An 18018-nucleotide genomic window follows, 5' to 3' on the forward strand; every position below is an offset into this window, starting at 1 on the left:
CCTAGTCACCACGCTCTGGGCTGATTGGTTCCCTTTAAAGGGAATCTGTCACCCCCCGTGCCGGGGTGACAGGCTCCCAACCCCCCGCTACAGCCCCATATACTCACCTGATCCCGCCGGGTCCCGCTTCTGGATCCGGTCGGGTCACGGACCTATCAGCCACTGCAGCCCGGCGCGGGCGCTGAGAGATGAGTCCAACGCTCGTAGAGAATGACGGAGCGCTGGACTCTCATTCATTCTCTGAGCGTTGGGCTGCAGCGGCTGATATCTCCGTGGCCCGACCGGATCCAGAAGCGGGATCAGGTGAGTATAGGGGGCTGTAGCGGGGGGTCGGGAGCCTGTCACCCCGGCACGGGGGTGTTGTGGTGACAGGTTCTCTTTAAGACCAATGCAGTGAAAATCACATGATGTCACACTGTAGTCACCAAGATGTAGCTTGAAGGGATTGTCTGGGACATGGCTAAAGACCACAGAATTCCTATTAGTCAGCTGCAGTACCACAGAAAACCTATCAAGAGGTGTGGCAATGTTTTTATAGGCAACTATGCGACCCCTCTAAATGATGTCAGAGTTGTTGTTTTTTTTTAATAGGTGTACAAAAAGATGGGTTGGTGAGGGGACAGACCTACCTTGTATAGGCACATCTGTATAGGCACTTTATATAGGCAGACAACCCCGAAGAAAGTCCTGCCAACTAAATATAATCTAATGCAACCAAATTCCAAGAAAAATTGCACAAACAAATAGAAATATAGTACAAATTCTTTATTTCAAATATTCGAATTAATTAAATAAAAGAAAAAATTTATTCTAATATTTGAAATAAAGAATCTTTGCTATATTCTATTTGTTTGTGCAATTTCTTTGGATTTTACTTAATATAGGCAATAGGGTTTATTTTCACCTTGAAGAATTGCTCATAGTTCACAATATGCCAAGGGATATTATTGCCTTAGGGTACAAACCCACTTGCCGGATCTGCAGCGAGTCTCCTCGCTGCGTTTTTGCAGCAAGACTCGCTGCAGATCCCGGCCCTATACTTTCAATAGCAGAGAAACTCGCAGCAGGGATGTACATCCCTGCTGCGATTTTGTCTGCAGCCCGCCCCATTAACCCGCTGGCCGCCGGACATTATACATTACCAGGTCCCCGTTCCTGCTTGCTTCGGGGCTCCTGGTGTCTTCACGGCCCGCCCGGCCAATCAGTGCGCTGCGGCGGGGCAGCGCACTGATTGGCCGGGCGGAACGTGCCAGGAGCCGCCGAAGCAAGCCGGAGCCGGGATCAGGTTATGTATATCCTGCCAGCCCCCCTGCAGCCCCGATCGCCCCCAGCCCCCGGCCGCACCATTGCCCCCGGGCGCACGATCGCTTGCAGCCCCCATCCGCACGATTGCCCGCAGCCCCCTGTGGGCGATCGTGCGGCTGGGGGCTGCGGGGCTGGTGGCAATGGTGCGGCCAGGGGCTGGTGGCAATGGTGCGGCCGGGGGCAATGGTGCGGCCGGGGCTGCAGTGGGGCGGGCAGGATATACATTACCTGATTCCGGCTCCTGCTTGCTTCGGCGGCTCCCGGCACGTTCCGCCCGGCCAATCAGTGCGCCGCCCCGCCGCAGCGCACTGATTGGCCGGGCGGGCCGTGAAGACACCGGGAGCCCGAAGCAAGCAGGAACGGGGACCCGGTAATGTATAATGGCCGGGGGGTTAATGGGGCGGGCTGCAGACAAAATCGCAGCAGGGATGTACATCCCTGCTGCGATTTTGTCTTCCATTGAAAGAATAGGGGCCGGATCCGCAGCGAGTCTCGCTGCAAATACACAGCAAGGAGACTCGCTGCAGATCCGCCAAGTGTGTTTGTAACCTTAAAGGATATTCTCCCTCACTTTCATTGAATTAACAAGTGAAGAGTAAGCAGCTCATTAGGTCCATTGGGTCCTCCTGCTATTTATGTCTGCCCCTGGGGATAGTCTCACATTCATTGCATAGATTGCTGTTTGTCCTAGCAGGTGTGAGGATGTGAATTTACACATCTAGACACTAGAGGGCACTTTACGACTCCTTTATGTAGCTGAGCTTATTCTCAGAAAATACAAAAACTCAGAAGAAATAACAATGCGTTTAGTGCATATCTTATGGAGAGTTGTAGAGTATTTCTTAGTACGATAGGGGGCACCACCTCACTCATAGTCTTCTAATGCACCCTGTAGGTATTTCGCAATATATAAACTTATTCACAGTATAAAAGAAAGTATCTATGCCTTTCTAATATACTTTTATGTTTGAATTTGCTAGATATTAGTTTTTCGTCAATAAATGAGAACTTTTACAGGCTGTGCACACCTATACCTAGCCCGTCCCGCTGAGCAGTGGATACAGTTGTATCAAGCCTAGACAATGTTCTGTGAGCTGAATGCATCAACATCAGGTGCACAAATCTCTTCAGTAGTTTGTTATAATGTATCAGTGTGGATCCAAGATTGTTTAGCACACAGAGCAATGTCCAGGCTTTGCAAAAGTGCATTTACTTATCTGCTGAGGGGTAGAGCAGTGTATTGGCTTGCAGCTGTGCTGTAGTGAATGTATCCCAGAGTGTTTACTATTATAAATCGTGGGAACGGGACTATATTAAGGTGTGGATGCTAGTATTCTAGCGTACAAAAATCAGCCTGTACTGGTCTGCTGTGATATCCCACCACTGCTGCTCACCACTTCTTGGATTCCATCTGGAGACAATCAGTGGGGACCCTCCTTGACCATCAGTTGGCCGAGTAGCCACTTCCTTGTGTTGTGATGGAGACTGTGAATTGGTGACCAGCCGGAACCTCGCGGTGAAACCGAAAAAAAATAAACTTTTTGTTCACAGCCTTCAAAAAGCATGTTTTTCAATATTGCCCCAATATTTCTGTCCTGCAGAAATAGGCCCTCATATGGCTATGGAGAGGGGGGTGCAGAAATACCTGGTTCTAGGAACTTGGCTATGAAAAAACTGCATCTGAACGGCTGACAACCCTACACAGAGATTGGATGCAATACTATCTGGCAGATTTTATCAAGAAGAAAAAACATTGACTGATGATCCACTTTTCGAAGACCTTGAATGCAGGCTTTGACCCTTAAGGGGCCAGGGAGACTCTGTACTTCGAGTTGCCCCTTACCTTCTTTCAGTTTTGATTGACAGTTTTGGCATCCATGACACATAACATGAGCCCATGGCACATAACATAAAGATCCCGGGACATCAGTTTTCTTCGTTTAATTATTACACTCCCCTGGCAAACCTCTGTACTGTATATGGAAGTTAGCTGATTTATAGACTCAGAACTGCTGACAGACACCCATTAAGGGGTTTATAATAAGTCATATTGGAAAAAGAACTAATAATTAAATAAAATTTTCACATTGGTTGTGACTTTCTGTAGATTTGCTGCTGTATGGCAGATGTAATGAATGTTTACTCACCCGGAGTATTGTGCGGTTAAGTGTTGCACGTACGTCGTGTTTATGTTCCCTGTTAATGTGTGTACAGTATTTAAATGGATTAGAGTCGTAAGCGGCGTTAAACGCTGTACACACAGATACAGAGCGGCCCCGTCCACCGCCGCTGCGCTTCATATGTAAATGTCAACTCCGCTCCACAACACACGGCCTGCGCTAATTGTCTTCTTTGTATGCGGCCCGGGATCTGACAAACTCACTTTACCCTGTTTTGTGGGGAGATGAATCTCGTAAGGCTGTGTATTGTTTCTTTGGGGATGATGGCGTCATTTACAGAATTACAGAAATGGTGCATGTAAAGTAGCCACGTGAGACTGCGTGTGGAATGAGGAACTATTAAATGGTACGGAAAGCATTACTGAAGTCATTTAGCAATTTGGAACATAGCAAAATAAATTGAAATAAAAAGGGCATAAAAATAAGTGTTGGGGGGCAGAACCAAACAATACTTTTTAAAGTGACTGTACCACCAGGCCGTGACTCTATTAGAATCAATTGAACCCTATCATAGAGGGGCTAGGGTTTCCTCCCACTAAGGGTGGGTCGGCCCGCCTCCAGTGAGTGCTTCAGCCTGGGCCTGGTGGTACAGTCACTTTAAGATTAGATGAGGTGTTTTATATGGACAAGCTCATCCCCTAGTGACCATTGAATAAAAGGAGTTTGTCACAGTGGACAATGCCTTCATGTTAGAAGATTTCCATGACAAGCTTAGCACTAAAGGCCCTATTACACAAAGCGATTATCGGCCGATACCGACCGTTACTGCAGATAATCATTTGTGTAATAATAGAAGACAACGATCGGCTGATTGTTGTCTTTCAAAATGTTGAAAAATCAGCTATGAGGATAGCAGCGATATATCTAGCGGCCACCCGGGCGAGCGGGTAACGAGGAGCAAGTAAGCGCTGACCTGACGGGGCTCTCTTGTTGCCCTGTGTAATAGGGGCTCAAGTATTCTACTGGATTCTCAGCGATCAGCTATGATCTTAGAAGAGATCTGGTAACATGTGTTTCGTTTCCCTGCAGCATCACCACAGGTTAACTAAAGTATTACACCGCGCCCATTCAAATCAATATGATGCCTGTTTAATACTAATTTATATTCTGAAATAGCCATTTAGCAGGTATACCTGAAGAAAGTGGTACCATCAAATTATAGGTTCTACGTTATGTCGGAGCTGGGTGCCACAGTCCAGATGTGCAGATATACTGGGGACAGTCCAGCCCACCTTAAAACTTTGTTGATAACTGATTAACGATATGTGATTGTAATAGATACTATATGTGGGTTTGGCATTGCTCTTAAGGCCCTATTCCACGGAACGATTATCGTTCGTTTTCGGACGATATCGACCGCTACGGACGATAATCGTTCCGTGGAATAGAGTGCAACGATCAGCCGACATCGTTCATGTCGGCTGATCGTTGCAGTCGCTTGTTTTTCAACATGTTGAAAAACAAGCGACTGATATAGCAGCGATCTGCTGCCGTCGCTCCGTTGAATAGGAGCGTCGGCAGCAGATGCTGCTATATCCTATGGGCTGCCCGGACGATAAGCGATCCTCCGAGCAGCCCCCCCGCAGCTCCCCGCCGCCCCTCCCGCACTCACCCGCTCGCTGCAGCCGCGTTGAATAGCGGCGGCAGCGAGCGGCGAACGAGGAGCAAACGAGCGCTAATAGCACTCGTTTGCTCCTCTAAAACGACCCGTGGAATAGGGCCTTTAGTATCTGTGGCTGTAACCTATGGTGCCCCTGGGATCTTTGCCTCTTGTAGATTAGCTGGTGTAGTAATTGCATTATAGGGCAGGTCTGTCGTGTTGTAACACTTGCTCTTCTGACTTGTCTCTCTGCTGATTTTCTCAGGTGTGTCTGTATTTTCATCACAAGCTCTACAGGGGAAACCGGGTGACTAAGGTGGATGCTGCAAGTTTTAATGCGTTCAACTCTCCTAACTTGCCTCCACTTGCCAACGCTGAAGTTGATATTACAAGTAAGCTGCTCAGCCGTATAATCCCTGTAATTTATCCCACATGTGAGAGTCTCTTTGTGAGCACAAGTTGAGTGAAGTCAAGAAACGGGTTTAAAACAAACATGGTTTTTATGGTAGAGTTATTCTTCACCGCTGTCGCCTCTCTGTGCCCCCAAACCCACATTGGGAATATGCCTTCAGCCTAAATAGTTTTTGCGTCATTTCCCTGTCTGGGGCTGTGGTTATATCATTTATAAGGAAGTGTAGTCCTCTTCTATGCAAGGATAACCCATAACATAACCTATAGACTGAATTCCCTAGTGTCTCACCATATTTGCTAAAGGGCCCAAGTGTGGCAGCTGCAGGTTATAGCAAAGGGAGCAGTGATAGGGCTTACCCTGCAGTTTCCAACACAAACGTTGGGGGGGGGGATGTTGCATGTAGCAAGTCAATAGAAGTGAGTGTGTACATAAAAACTGTACATTTATAAAACTATACACTTTATTAAAGCAATTTTTTTTTAGTCTCCGGAGTACCCCTTAAAGCTCCTAATTTACCAGTAAGGACCTGTTCACACTACAGAATCGGCGCTGAAATCCTGTGCAAAATCCCCGCGCACAGACTGTCTGCTATCTGTTTGAATGGGAGGGCCCCCTCCTCTGCACATCTCCGCTTAAATTTCGCGCGGAATTTTGGTGCCGATTCTGTAGTGTGAACGGGCCCTTAGGTTATAATTAGAGATGAGTACAGATCTGTGGCATTTGAATACCTGTGGCTGAAGAAGTTGGCTGCATCCCTAAGACTGCCTGAAAAACATGGATACAGCCATAGGCCATAAACTTTATCCATGGTTTTCCGGACTCCCTAGGGCTGCATCCAACTTCTGCAAATGCAGCGCGATCAGAGGACCTTATATCTAGTTATAATGGCTTATGGGTTCCCTTTAACCAGTTTATACAGCATAGTGTTTTCTGAAGCCCAACTAAAACGCACGACCGCAAGCACATACTGTAAACGGGCCAGTGTAGCTCTAGAGAATTCCCTGTTCTCTTGAGTTAAAAAAAAAATGTAAGAAGAATTCTGCCAGAAGTGGAAATGCCTGTTCTGTGTAGTGGATCAGCCGCATGTAAGTTCTCTGGGAATTTCTAGACATTCCATAGCCTGGTCACACATCCCTGCAAGTATCTGTATTAATCCTATAACCATTTTGGGCAGCTAATGGTAAGGTTACTGTGTCACAGCAGAGGGCCTTATACTTTTGTCCCTGAATGAGATACATTCAGCTTAGAAATGGAGGAGATATATAGTAATTGTTAAGAGACAAGAAATCGTGAACATGAAAACGTTGCTACTTATTGCAATGTTAACTTTGACACCTGTATTCTATTGTAATCTCTAAATTGGGAGTCTGCAAAGGGTTGCTGGTTGGGGATCGCTGGGCTGGAGTATATAAGACAAGGTATAGTGATGTTGTGCAGACCTGTAGAGTCTATGCGTATCATGAGGAGATTTATGGCAGTGCTTTACAGAGTATAGGTGCAGCACTGGAGAAGTTTTGTAGCTTGAACCAGAGTGGGGAATACATAGTTGAGTAAAAAGGAAATAAAAGAAGGAGCAGATAGTGGATGAGAACCAGATCTTATGGCAGCTAGAGGTAGCCAATGCAATGACTGCCAGTAACCAGGCAAACAGCAGGACATTATCAAGCAAGGGGTTTAGGTTGGTAGAAAATGAATAAAAGTTTTCTTAACTTTTCCCTTTTCAACTATCTTTTTCCCTGTCAGATGTACACATACATAATATAACCAGTTATAGGTGTTCACATGTAGCTGGGATCCTTTATGCATATGGATTTATCTGCATCCTGTATAGTCTAGGTAGATCGCCCGTTGGATCTGTAGGCTGGACAGTCTAGGGGTTCCTTTACATAGAGAGATTTATCTGACAGATTATTGAAGCCAAAGCCAGGAATGGATTTAAAAGAGGAGAAATCTTTCCTTTATGACCTGTTCCCTGTTTATAGTCTGTTTCTGGCTTTGGCTTCAAAAATCTGTCAGGTAAATTTCTCTGTGTAAAGGCACCCTAAGTCTTTTAAAGGATGTATCAGATAAACATGGCAGTGCCACACCTGTCTATGGGTAGGTTAGGTATTGCATTATTTACTTGACTTAATGCCCTATTCCGCGGAACGATCATCGGCCGATATTGCCCCCCCCCCCCCAGCTCCCCGCTGCCCCTTCTGCACTCACCCGCTCATTGCGGTGTGTAATAGAGGTGGCAGTGAGTGGGGAACGAGGAGCAAGCGAGCGCTGACAGCGCTTGTTTGCGCCTCACAGTCGGCCCGTGGAATAGGGCCTTTTGTTTGAGATGAATTTCTAAACATAGCCTGTGGACAGAGCGCTATATCTGGATGGAAGCAGCCATGTCTTTCTGATCCACTTACATAAAGAAGGGGGAACTGAGAATTATCACCCACTATATGCTACACCTCCAAATTTCACAATTTTCTGCCTTTGGAACTCTCCCCATATTGGACCTTGAATGTGAGCTCCATGGTCCCTGTTGTTGACTGTGACTTTGTGTGTCCTGCCTGTGCGGCCTGTGCTGAGCTGTCATTAAAAGCCACCAGTCTAGTTGGATTTCATAACTGAGTGGATGCGCCACTCCTTAGGGAGTTGTTATTTTAAGAATTCCTCCAGCGCTGCTGATACCAGACTTTCCTATGGAAATATTGTTGGTTGACAGGGCATCTCTGATCTGCAAATAATACAGGGCCCACTTATAAAACACACTATAAGGACGCAGAACATTCTGCTCATAAACTGCTTTAATAGATGCGTTTTAACCATCAAAGCTTCTTACTGCATCTATGCAGAAGCCGAGGTATGGCGTAGGATGGTTTGATGTTTTGATAGTATATGTGGGTGGTGGTGATTTTGCTGCTTTTAATGGGTTCCTTTTTGTGGGGAGTAGTAGTGACGGCCTATAGAGAGTGTAACTGAGGCATCCACACCAGCTGGCTCAAGTTACACCATGTCGTACATTCATAAAAATGTACATAGATGCAGCAGAGCCAAGGTTGTCACTCAGTGGTTTTACAATGGAATACAAATAAACTTATTGCATTATATTAATGTATAAAGAGCTGAATGACACACTTAGCTCTGCTACATCTACACTTTGGAGCTAATATTTTGGACACTAAGACAATACTTTATATAGTTTATAAATTGTTGCTTTAATAGTCGCTTCACATGGTAATTCGTTTGCTTTGTGAGCTTTAAGCCTTGAAGGAGTAGTCCAATGCTAATAAAACATGGCCACTTTTCTTCCAGAGACAGGACCACTCTTGTCTCCAGCTTGGGCGGGGTTTTTCTGCTCAGTTCCATTGAAGTGAATGGAGCTTAATTGCAAACCGCACCTGAACTGGAGACACGAGTCGTGTTGTCTCTGAAAGAAAGTGGCCATGTTTTTGTAGCACTGGATAACCCTTTAATGTTCATGACTGGGCCTGTGTGTTGGCATATGGGGTCCTTAATGTTTTTTTACGATCACATGGTGGGATTTTCTGTTCCTTGTGGAACCTGTGTATATATACAAGAGTATGGGCACATATTAAATGGGTGCCATGTTACAACATAATAGGTTACTTTAAATATTATACACGGAAATATTGCGGGCACAAACAAATGTGCCCACATTCCAATTAAAATGAAGTGATTTTCACCTGGCCATACTGCAGACATCTGGCTCATTGGCTGTTGTTTGACACGTCAAACACGTAAATCTATCACATAGACATGGCAAAAGTTCTTAACGGTCAGGGTCTGGGTGTCAAAACTCTGATATATTTGTGGTGGTAAGATTTAAGGTGGATCAGCCAACTATTTAATGGGGCTTTTCAATTTGTCCAATCCCTTAGGTCTTGGGGAGATAAGCTGTCAACAGAGGAGCCGCCTTTAGCTTTCTTTCCTCTCTCTGTGCCGTGTACATGCTTGCTCAGCCTAGCTGAGTGTGCATGAGCATCTGGTGATTGGGACAGGTAGCAGTTAGCTGAACCTTCATTATATGCTGGTGTGCCACATAGCGTTGGGCATGTTGGATTTCAAGTCTGGTTCTCACTCGAAAACACAAGAACACTTCGCTGTGTTCGCTTACATGTCTGTGAGGGAATTGGAAGCAATAGTTGTTGAACGTGTATGGCTAGCTGAGCGGCATGCTAACTATATTGTGGGACTTGTAGGGGCTTGACTACAGGGTCAGAATGTATGAACCAAAAAAAAAAAAACCAACAACATCCCAGCTGCAGAATGCATGTAAGTTTTAGTATGACCTTTGTCTGACATAGGCGGTCCTTGTATTTGGTAATAATCCGTCTGCAGTATTTCTAATGGAAACCGAGTTGACTTGCTCTTCCATATCTTTCAGCTCTTTGTGCTATAGATAGCGTCCTCTATATACTTGGTGTGTGTCAGTCAGTAAGCAGCTGCGTGTAACACAAAGGCCGCGTTCGTCATGTTCAACCTTTTGTAGTATTCATCACTACTCGTGCAATCTGGTTTTGTGGTTATTTAAGGACAATGAGCGATAGAGTTGAAAGCAGAAAAAGAGGAGTAGTAGCTTTTTTTTTTTTTTTTTTAAATGGATGTATGTCCCCCTACATACAACAAAAGGCTCAAGCACAGTGTGAACAAAGCCAAAAACTATCATAAATCTGCAGCCGCACAAAATAATTGACAGGTCTTTTTTGTTTGTCCTCAATTTGTTGAACAGCGGCCATACAAGATAGCCTGTACTTACGGTGTTAAGTACGGCTCCCGGTCCTACTTTACATTGTGCTCTATGGCTAATTGGAGTGCGGGCACAAACAAATGTGCCCACATTCCAATTAAAATGAAGTGATTTTCACCCGGCCATACTGCAGACATCTGGCTCATTGGCTGTTGTTTGACACGTCAAACCGCGGCTGTGTCAAATAACGGCCCATGTTCATACAGCATGTGAACATAGCCTTAAAGGTTATTCAGTTAAATATTTTTCTTTTAAATCGACTGGTTTTAGAAAGTTATATAAATTTGGAATTTACTTCTATTTATAAATCTCAAGTCTTTCAGTACTTATCAGCTGCTGTATGTCCTGCAGGAATTGGAGTATTCTCTCCAGTCTGACACAGTGCTCTCTGCTGACATCTCTGTCTGAGAGAGGAACTGTCCAAAGCAGCAAATCCCCATAGAAAACCTCTCCTGCTCTGTACAGTTCCTGTCTCAGACAGAGATGTCAGCAGAGAGCACTGTGCCGGACTGGAAAGAAAACATTTCCTGCAGGACATACAGCAGCTGATAAGTATTGGAAGACTTGCGATTTTTAAATAGAAGTAAATTACAAATCTATATAATTTTCTAAAACCAGGTGATTTGAAAAAAAAAAAAGATTTTCGCTGCAGTACCCCTTTAAAGGTTTATTCAGGATTAGAAAAAGTACAGCTATTTCTAGCAAAAACAGCACCACTCCTGTCCTCAGGTTGTGTGTGGTATTTCAGTTCAGCTCCACTCCTTTTACCGGATCTGAGTTGCTAACCCACACACAAACTGAGGACAGCACTGGTGCTGTTTCTCATAACCTAAATATATCCTTTTAAGAAGTGTTTTTTTGTGCATGGTAAATAGCATTTTTTGAGGGTCTATCCTCCTTTAAGCAGGCTGCCGACAGAAACAAGTAACTCATTATACAGCCAGTCGTGAGATCCTTTTTGCATTGTCTGAATACTAAGCAGCCGCCTTATTCTTCTAGTTAATTGGGAGACTGTTTGGAGAGCAAACACCACAAAGAAGTTCCACGTGCACACAGACATGAACAGAAATGTGGGTCTGCTCCGAATATTTCCTGGAATTACCACCGCCACCGTAAGTATCGCTATGTGGTGTAATACATCCAGCAAAGTAATATTTCCTCCTCTGTCATGTAAGGCCTCTTTCACATGTCTGTCATGATTCCCATTGTTCTGCAATAATGTTGCCAGTGGCGGATGCCCTGCAAGCTAAACAGACCCGCTAGACCCCATTATAGTCCATGTCTGGCCTCTTACCGCACTGAATAGCACTGCATGCAGGATCTGCACTGGAGTGTGCAGAACACCTGAAGCCTCACTACTATCATTTATCATTGGATAATTACAGTGTAGTTTATTATTATACTGTCATTCATTGAACAGGTCAAAGCTTTTCTTCAGCCACCCATGGAGGGCATTGTGCTTGAAACTTATGGCACTGGAAATGCCCCTGATTGCCGAACTGATTTACTGCAAGAACTGAAGGCAGCGACGGACCGTGGCGTGGCAATTATTAACTGCACACAGTGTTTACGGGGTTCCGTCTCTGAGTCCTATGCAACTGGGAAGGTCTGTATACATACATGTAACATGAATCAATGAAGGCATATTAGATATAAACCCTTTTATAGCTTGTTGGACCTGGCATGATGAGTATTGCCATCTTAGCTTGTTATATCCTATTCATAGCATAGGGGATAACAAGCTGGTGGATGTCTTGACTGCTGGAACCATTACCGATCCTAAGAACCAGAATGAATGGTGTACACCACATGTGCCTGGTCAGAACATTTCACAATAATATCATTGGGAAAATATCATATCAAATATCAGTTCACGTGTATCTCAAAACATCGGCCTTGCAAATAGCATATTACAATAGCAGTACAAAAGCAAGGGTAAGAGAACATTCCTCCAATTGGCAGAAAATCTTTGAGTGTCATATTGCAAGTACAAATTGACATTTTTGAACGTTCAGAATGAGTCTTGGAACACTATGTGTGCACACAGCCTTATAAGACACATTGTGTTTTTTTGGTGTAGCTGGGTGTGGCGCTGTATGTGGAGACGGAATGTCGACCCCTAACCCCAGGCTTATGGGAACCTTTCACTTGGATAGCTTGTCACATATGTCTCCCTAGCTATTCGTCAGTCACATAGCGCCTGTCTGCAGCCCAGGTGCCTGTGTCAGGAAATGTCCTCCCTTCCTTCAGATGGCACTTTTGCCATCTGTTAAAGAGGATGTACCATCAGGTACACTCTCTTTAAAATGACACACGAATCGGACGGCGACGGCACCACAGTCATTTCTGAACCGCGGCCCGGTTCCCGCGTACGGCGCCGCTCTATTCATGGTCACCGGGGGTGTAGCACTGGAGGTGGGCCGGCCTGCCCCCAGTGGGAGGAAACCCCCGCCCATCCATGGCGCGGCTCCATTAGAGCGGTAAATGGGCCACGGTTCAAAACAAGGACAGTGGCACCGGCTTCCCATGCCGGCGCTGTCCGATTCATGTGTCATTTTAAAGAGAGTGTACCTGATTATATAGTTATACCCATTATAGCGATTTTAATAGGACAATATACAGGTCCCCTAAGTTAAAGGAACTTGTCTACTTAGTGTTACTGTCACTTTAATAATCTTTTGACATGTCAGAGTGGCAGTGACACTTTAGAGACTGGTACTTTGGTACTAGATAGCTTCCGGCTCGATGGGATTTTAATTTCCATGTTTTACTTTGTGTTTATAATTAATGGTTGTTCATATTACAATGAGTGAAGTGGCCAACCGCGGGCGACACTGACTCGGTGACACCCTTTAATTATGTTATGAGCATCACCCACGGCAACCGGCTAAACACAAAGTAAACCTGCAGCCGGGCTTCAAGGGGTTTTTCATTCCTGGGTAAACAATGCTTTTTTTTTTATTGTGTTTTGCAATTTTCTAAGATACTGTGTGTTTCAAGATCTTTGCTTGTTGTAAATCAATGGTAGCATCGTTGTCATTACCCAAAGGCTGGAAACTAGGACTGACATAATAATAATAATCACAGCTAAGAGATCATCAAATACACAGTATCTTATCGAAGGGTAACTATGCTAACTGGTCCAAAGTTTCAGCGCCATACCCCATTTCAGCCTATAGGGCAACAAATGGGACATCAGATGCAAAAGAGCCAACTTGTTACATCCAGCGTTCCCGTCCGGGGCGTCTCTAGATTGCTGGATGTATATGAACAGGCACTAGCATGGCCAGTCCAACAACCCACACAGGAAAGAATCGGCTTCTTTCAGTACAGCAGTAGCGCTTCATGATTTTTCTCATTCTTGCACCCCTTGTTTGGGTTGTTTCGCATGGTTTCTTGTGCAGTCTTCTCATACTTTAAGCTTCTTGAGTGACAAGCGCCTAAACTAGTTGTCAGCTCCTCCTCAGAAGGCCCTGTTTGTCAAGTCAATGCCTCAGCATGAGGAAACCAAACAATGCCTTTTATATGTCCTATGTAACACACAGTCTTTTTAACAAAAAACCTGCAGATTTTCCTACAGTTTTTTGAGGCAGGAATGCAAGGCATTGATAAGCTAGGTTCACGCTAAATATACAAAGTATGGCTCCATTTGGCTAAATTGTATCTATTCAATAAGTTTTTTTTCCCTTTGATCTGTCTTTTTCCCCATGTAGGCTCTTACTGTGGTCGGAGTGATTCCTGGATGTGATTTGACTCCAGAAGCCGCATTGGCAAAATTGTCCTATGTTCTTGGCAAAACTCATCTCACGCAGGAGCAGAAGAAACAGGTATGAAGTGCCCAGGATCTCTTGTTGTCTCCACTGTGTCTAAAGCACCACAAGTCTATTACAGTCTCTCTGTTTATGTAGCGATAAGGGTTATTACACTGTGCTCAGGCAGTTTTGAGTGCATGGGTTTGGGTGTTTAGACTCCAACCAGTCATTGGAATGAGCCATGAGAAGCAAGCATGTTCCTAGGGTTGCTTCTGTACTGGATGACTACACCCCAATCAATCAGTTGTTCCCTCTTTACTCCCTATCCCCTACTTTCTGGCACCCCAGATTAGCCCACTGCAAAAAAAATAAATAACATAATGCCCTAACTTAGTCTAAAGTAAAAAACTCTTTTCTCTTTCCTTTAATTACATTTTCTGCTCAAAAACTCAAGCACTTGCCTTGCTTAATATAAGTCTATACATATTTTATTGTATTTTTTTTCATCCTGTGCAATTTTTCTTTATTAAAAAATGTCCGGAGCTCGCTTCCTAGACTTTATTGCTATTTTGTTTCTGATGTGAATTTTTGTGCTTAAGGCTTTTAGAGAACATAATGTCCCATATGTATTAAAAATCCATGCATATGAATAGAAGAGGGCAAGATCTTTTCCTTACAGGGGATGACCGTTTTGAACGATTGCTATTTATTAGAAGGGTCCCCTGACATTAAGCTTACAATTCTGCTGGAACCTCCTGGCATCAATTGTGAAGGGACCTCCACTGTAATGGTGCGTTTACAGAGAGAGATTTATCTGACAGATTTTTGAAGTCAAAGCCAGGAATGGATTTGAAAAAAGGAGAAATCTTTTATCTTTATTATTTGTTCTTCGTTTTTAGTCTGTTTTTGGCTTTGGCTTCAAAATCTGTCAGATAAATTTCTCTGTGTAAATACACCATTAGGGTCCTATTAGACCGGCATATGATGGCCTGATCAATAATGTAGACGAGTGCCGTTCTGCTAGATTGGCTCTCGTTTACTGAGCCTATTACACAACTCGATTATCTTTAGCAAGGGCTGCACGGACATAGTTGGCGATGTCCATGCAGCCCTTGTCCTAAACTGCCACTGCCCTGCTCCTGGTCTTCTCCTGCCCTCTGCTTGCTTCCTGGTGCTGCGCGCAGTCTCGACAGCCTTGGCCAGTGATTGGCTGAGTGGCCTGTTAGTTTAGAAAAGCTGCAGCGCGCGGGGCCATGAAGCAAGCAGAGGGCAGGAGAAGACCAGGAGCTTGGACGGGTAATGTATGAACAGTTGTTCCATAAGTAGCCGTCTGCCGCACATCGCAATTACACGTAGCAATGCACAGTCTGCGGTTGATAATTTTAGGTCTGAGCCTAAAGAAACGATCAGCAGATGATTGTTTCATCGGCTGATTGTTGTCTCTATTACACGGAGCGATAATCCTCCGAATCGCCCAGATTCTTGATAATATCGCTTTGTGTAATAGGGCCCTAAGTGTTCAGATTCCCCACAGCACCTCCACAAAGGACATTTAAGGGGTTATCCAGCGTGGGGGCACTTTTTTGGGGGGGACCGGGGAGGAAGTGGCTGAAATAAAAGACATCCACTTACCTCCCCGGTTCCAGCGGCGGGTCCTGCATCACAGCGCTCGGGTTCCCGGCCGCTTCCTGGTGTCTGACGAGACGCCGCCCGAGACGCTACGTCTCAGGGCCGCTCAGCCACTCCGTGAAGGAGGCGGGATCCGAGCGGACTTCAAACGGATCCCGCCTCCTTCACTGAGTGGCTGAGCGGCCCTGAGACGTAGCGTCTCGGGCGGCGTCAGACACCAGGAAGCGGCCGGGCACCGGAGCACCGTGATGCAGGACCCGCCGCTGGAAGGTTCAAAAAAGTCTAAAACACTTATATTTATTACATGACTGACTGTACCCTGTTATTAGATAAATCATCCACACTGGATGGGGTGGACAACATATTGTAAGTACCAGTCTTGCATACTAGTTTAATTTTTTATTTATTACTGGTCTTACAAAGTCTGCAATTCTCCAAGGCTACAATTTCTAAGATTTATCAAGTCCATAAGGAACCATCATGGACTGTTAATCATCACAGAGTTTCTTCATCATCTATGAACGCTCTGTTTAATATCTACTCAGCCTGAATAAAAGTCTCATTCCATAAAGAAGCTAATACCATTTATACCTGTACAAGCACTAACTAGTATTTAAAGGGGTATTAGATTAGATGTAGGATGTGTGTGCTGTGAAAGGTCAGCTCCATTGATGTGAGTGGGGCTGAGCTGCAAAAACACACACAGTCTGTGATCAGGTTTGGTGCTGTTTTTGTAAGAAAGCAACTGATAACACCATTAAGTAGGATAGGATGAATAGTGGTTCTATTGTTTTGCACAGTAGTAACAATGAATGGGACATGGTTGTAGGTGTGGCATTCGGCATTACATTGTAACTGAGGCAGCACCCTCTTGTCAACAAACAAGTGACAGTGCGACATGCACTGTTTATAAAGGTCAAAGATCAGACTCTAATACTCCGATAATACCGTTGATTTAAAAAGCTATTCCACCCATGTTGTTGCCTTTGAGAAAGAAGAGAACAAAATTGTCCTCAATAATAGTTTTGCTCCCCATGACTGCTCTGCCAGCACCCCATCCGCTCTTTATGGAGCCACCAGACTTTTCCATGTTTAGTGCTCAGAACTGTTCATTGACCCCATATAGAATAAATGCAATGCTATCTGCACTGATGTTGTGTGCATCATTTATTCCTGGGACAATTTTGTCTCTATCCCCATTATCATGGTTGGTGGGGGATCGGGGATAACCTGCCCTGTTATAGTTTCCTGCACAGAGCCGGTGTCGAGGAGCAGTGTGTGAAAAAAAAAAGAAAATCAATGATGCCTGTACATTAATACAGAACCTATTTATTGTAGATGCTGTTTGAGAACCTCAGGGGGGAGATGACGGTCAGTGCTACAGGAGCAAAGATCTCCCTGAGAGACAGCAAGTTCATTCAGGTTGTGGCCAAGTCTGTTGGTGTGAGCTGCAAGGAGGTACAGTCTCGTCGGAAACTCACGTTTCATTTTTATAACTCCTCATATGTAAGTAAGTTTCCTTTCTTTATATTATCAGTGGCTAGACAGATCTTGAATCTAGAATTGTTCTCAGTATATTGAGATACTACAACTGTCAGCCTGCCCTGACAATTAGAAGGGGATGCTGGGAGTTGTAAATCTTCATTGGCTAGATAGGCACAGGTTGCATAGAACTGTTCTAGTGTAATGGGAACAGTCATTTAAACATTAGAAATAGTTTGGGGCAGATTTTTAGAGTTAAGTTTTTCCCCATTGGTAATGTTTGCTAATTCTACCTTCTGAAAGAAAGAAATATATTTGCTTTGTTCTGGCCTCGGTTTTGATATTACATGTGAGGTCATTGTACCTGGCTCCTATTAACTATCTACATTCTCTATTGCAGGAATTGGAGGCAGTCAGAGATGCGCTCACCCCCGCCCTGGCATGTGCTGCAGCCAAAACCGGAGACATTAACGCCCTTGAAGCAATAAGGGACATGGTAATCATAACTTCTATCATTCTTAAGTAGTAAGGTTTATTGATTGGGTCTGAGCTGATAAATTCTGGAAACATGCAGTTCTTGATGCATAGTTGGCCATGAGGATAGCAACCATATGCCCATCTCCACCCATTATAACTTGTATATAAAAGTCAGACGATCAAATTTGTTACCTATGGTATGACTTGTGTTTTTTCCCCCCCTCATGTATTCACTTTTATTTTGACCCTCAGGGAGCAAACCTGAGCAGTGAGGACTATGATGGCAGAACACCATTACATGTCGCTTGCTGTGAGGGACATTACCAGGTGGTTCAGTATCTGCTGAATAATGGAGCTACGGTTTATGCCAAGGACCGTTATGGGGACACGCCATTGATGAATGCAGTCAAATTCAGGTGATTGTCTTGTCA

The 18018-nt window shown here is 44.6% G+C and overlaps 1 protein-coding gene across 1 annotated transcript in view; it reads left to right on the forward strand.

The window, feature by feature from the left end:
* ASPG (asparaginase) overlaps positions 1-18018 on the forward strand; it is a 62245-nt gene that overhangs the window by 28735 nt on the left and 15492 nt on the right. The window contains exons 6-12 of the mRNA XM_069949494.1: positions 5351-5477; positions 11247-11359; positions 11668-11853; positions 13961-14074; positions 16967-17086; positions 17511-17606; positions 17840-18003. Of these exons, the coding sequence (XP_069805595.1) occupies positions 5351-5477; positions 11247-11359; positions 11668-11853; positions 13961-14074; positions 16967-17086; positions 17511-17606; positions 17840-18003 (920 nt within the window). The remainder of the gene's footprint in view (positions 1-5350; positions 5478-11246; positions 11360-11667; positions 11854-13960; positions 14075-16966; positions 17087-17510; positions 17607-17839; positions 18004-18018) is intronic.

Source organism: Dendropsophus ebraccatus, chromosome 13 (assembly GCF_027789765.1).
Source record: "Dendropsophus ebraccatus isolate aDenEbr1 chromosome 13, aDenEbr1.pat, whole genome shotgun sequence".
NCBI lineage: Eukaryota > Metazoa > Chordata > Amphibia > Anura > Hylidae > Dendropsophus > Dendropsophus ebraccatus.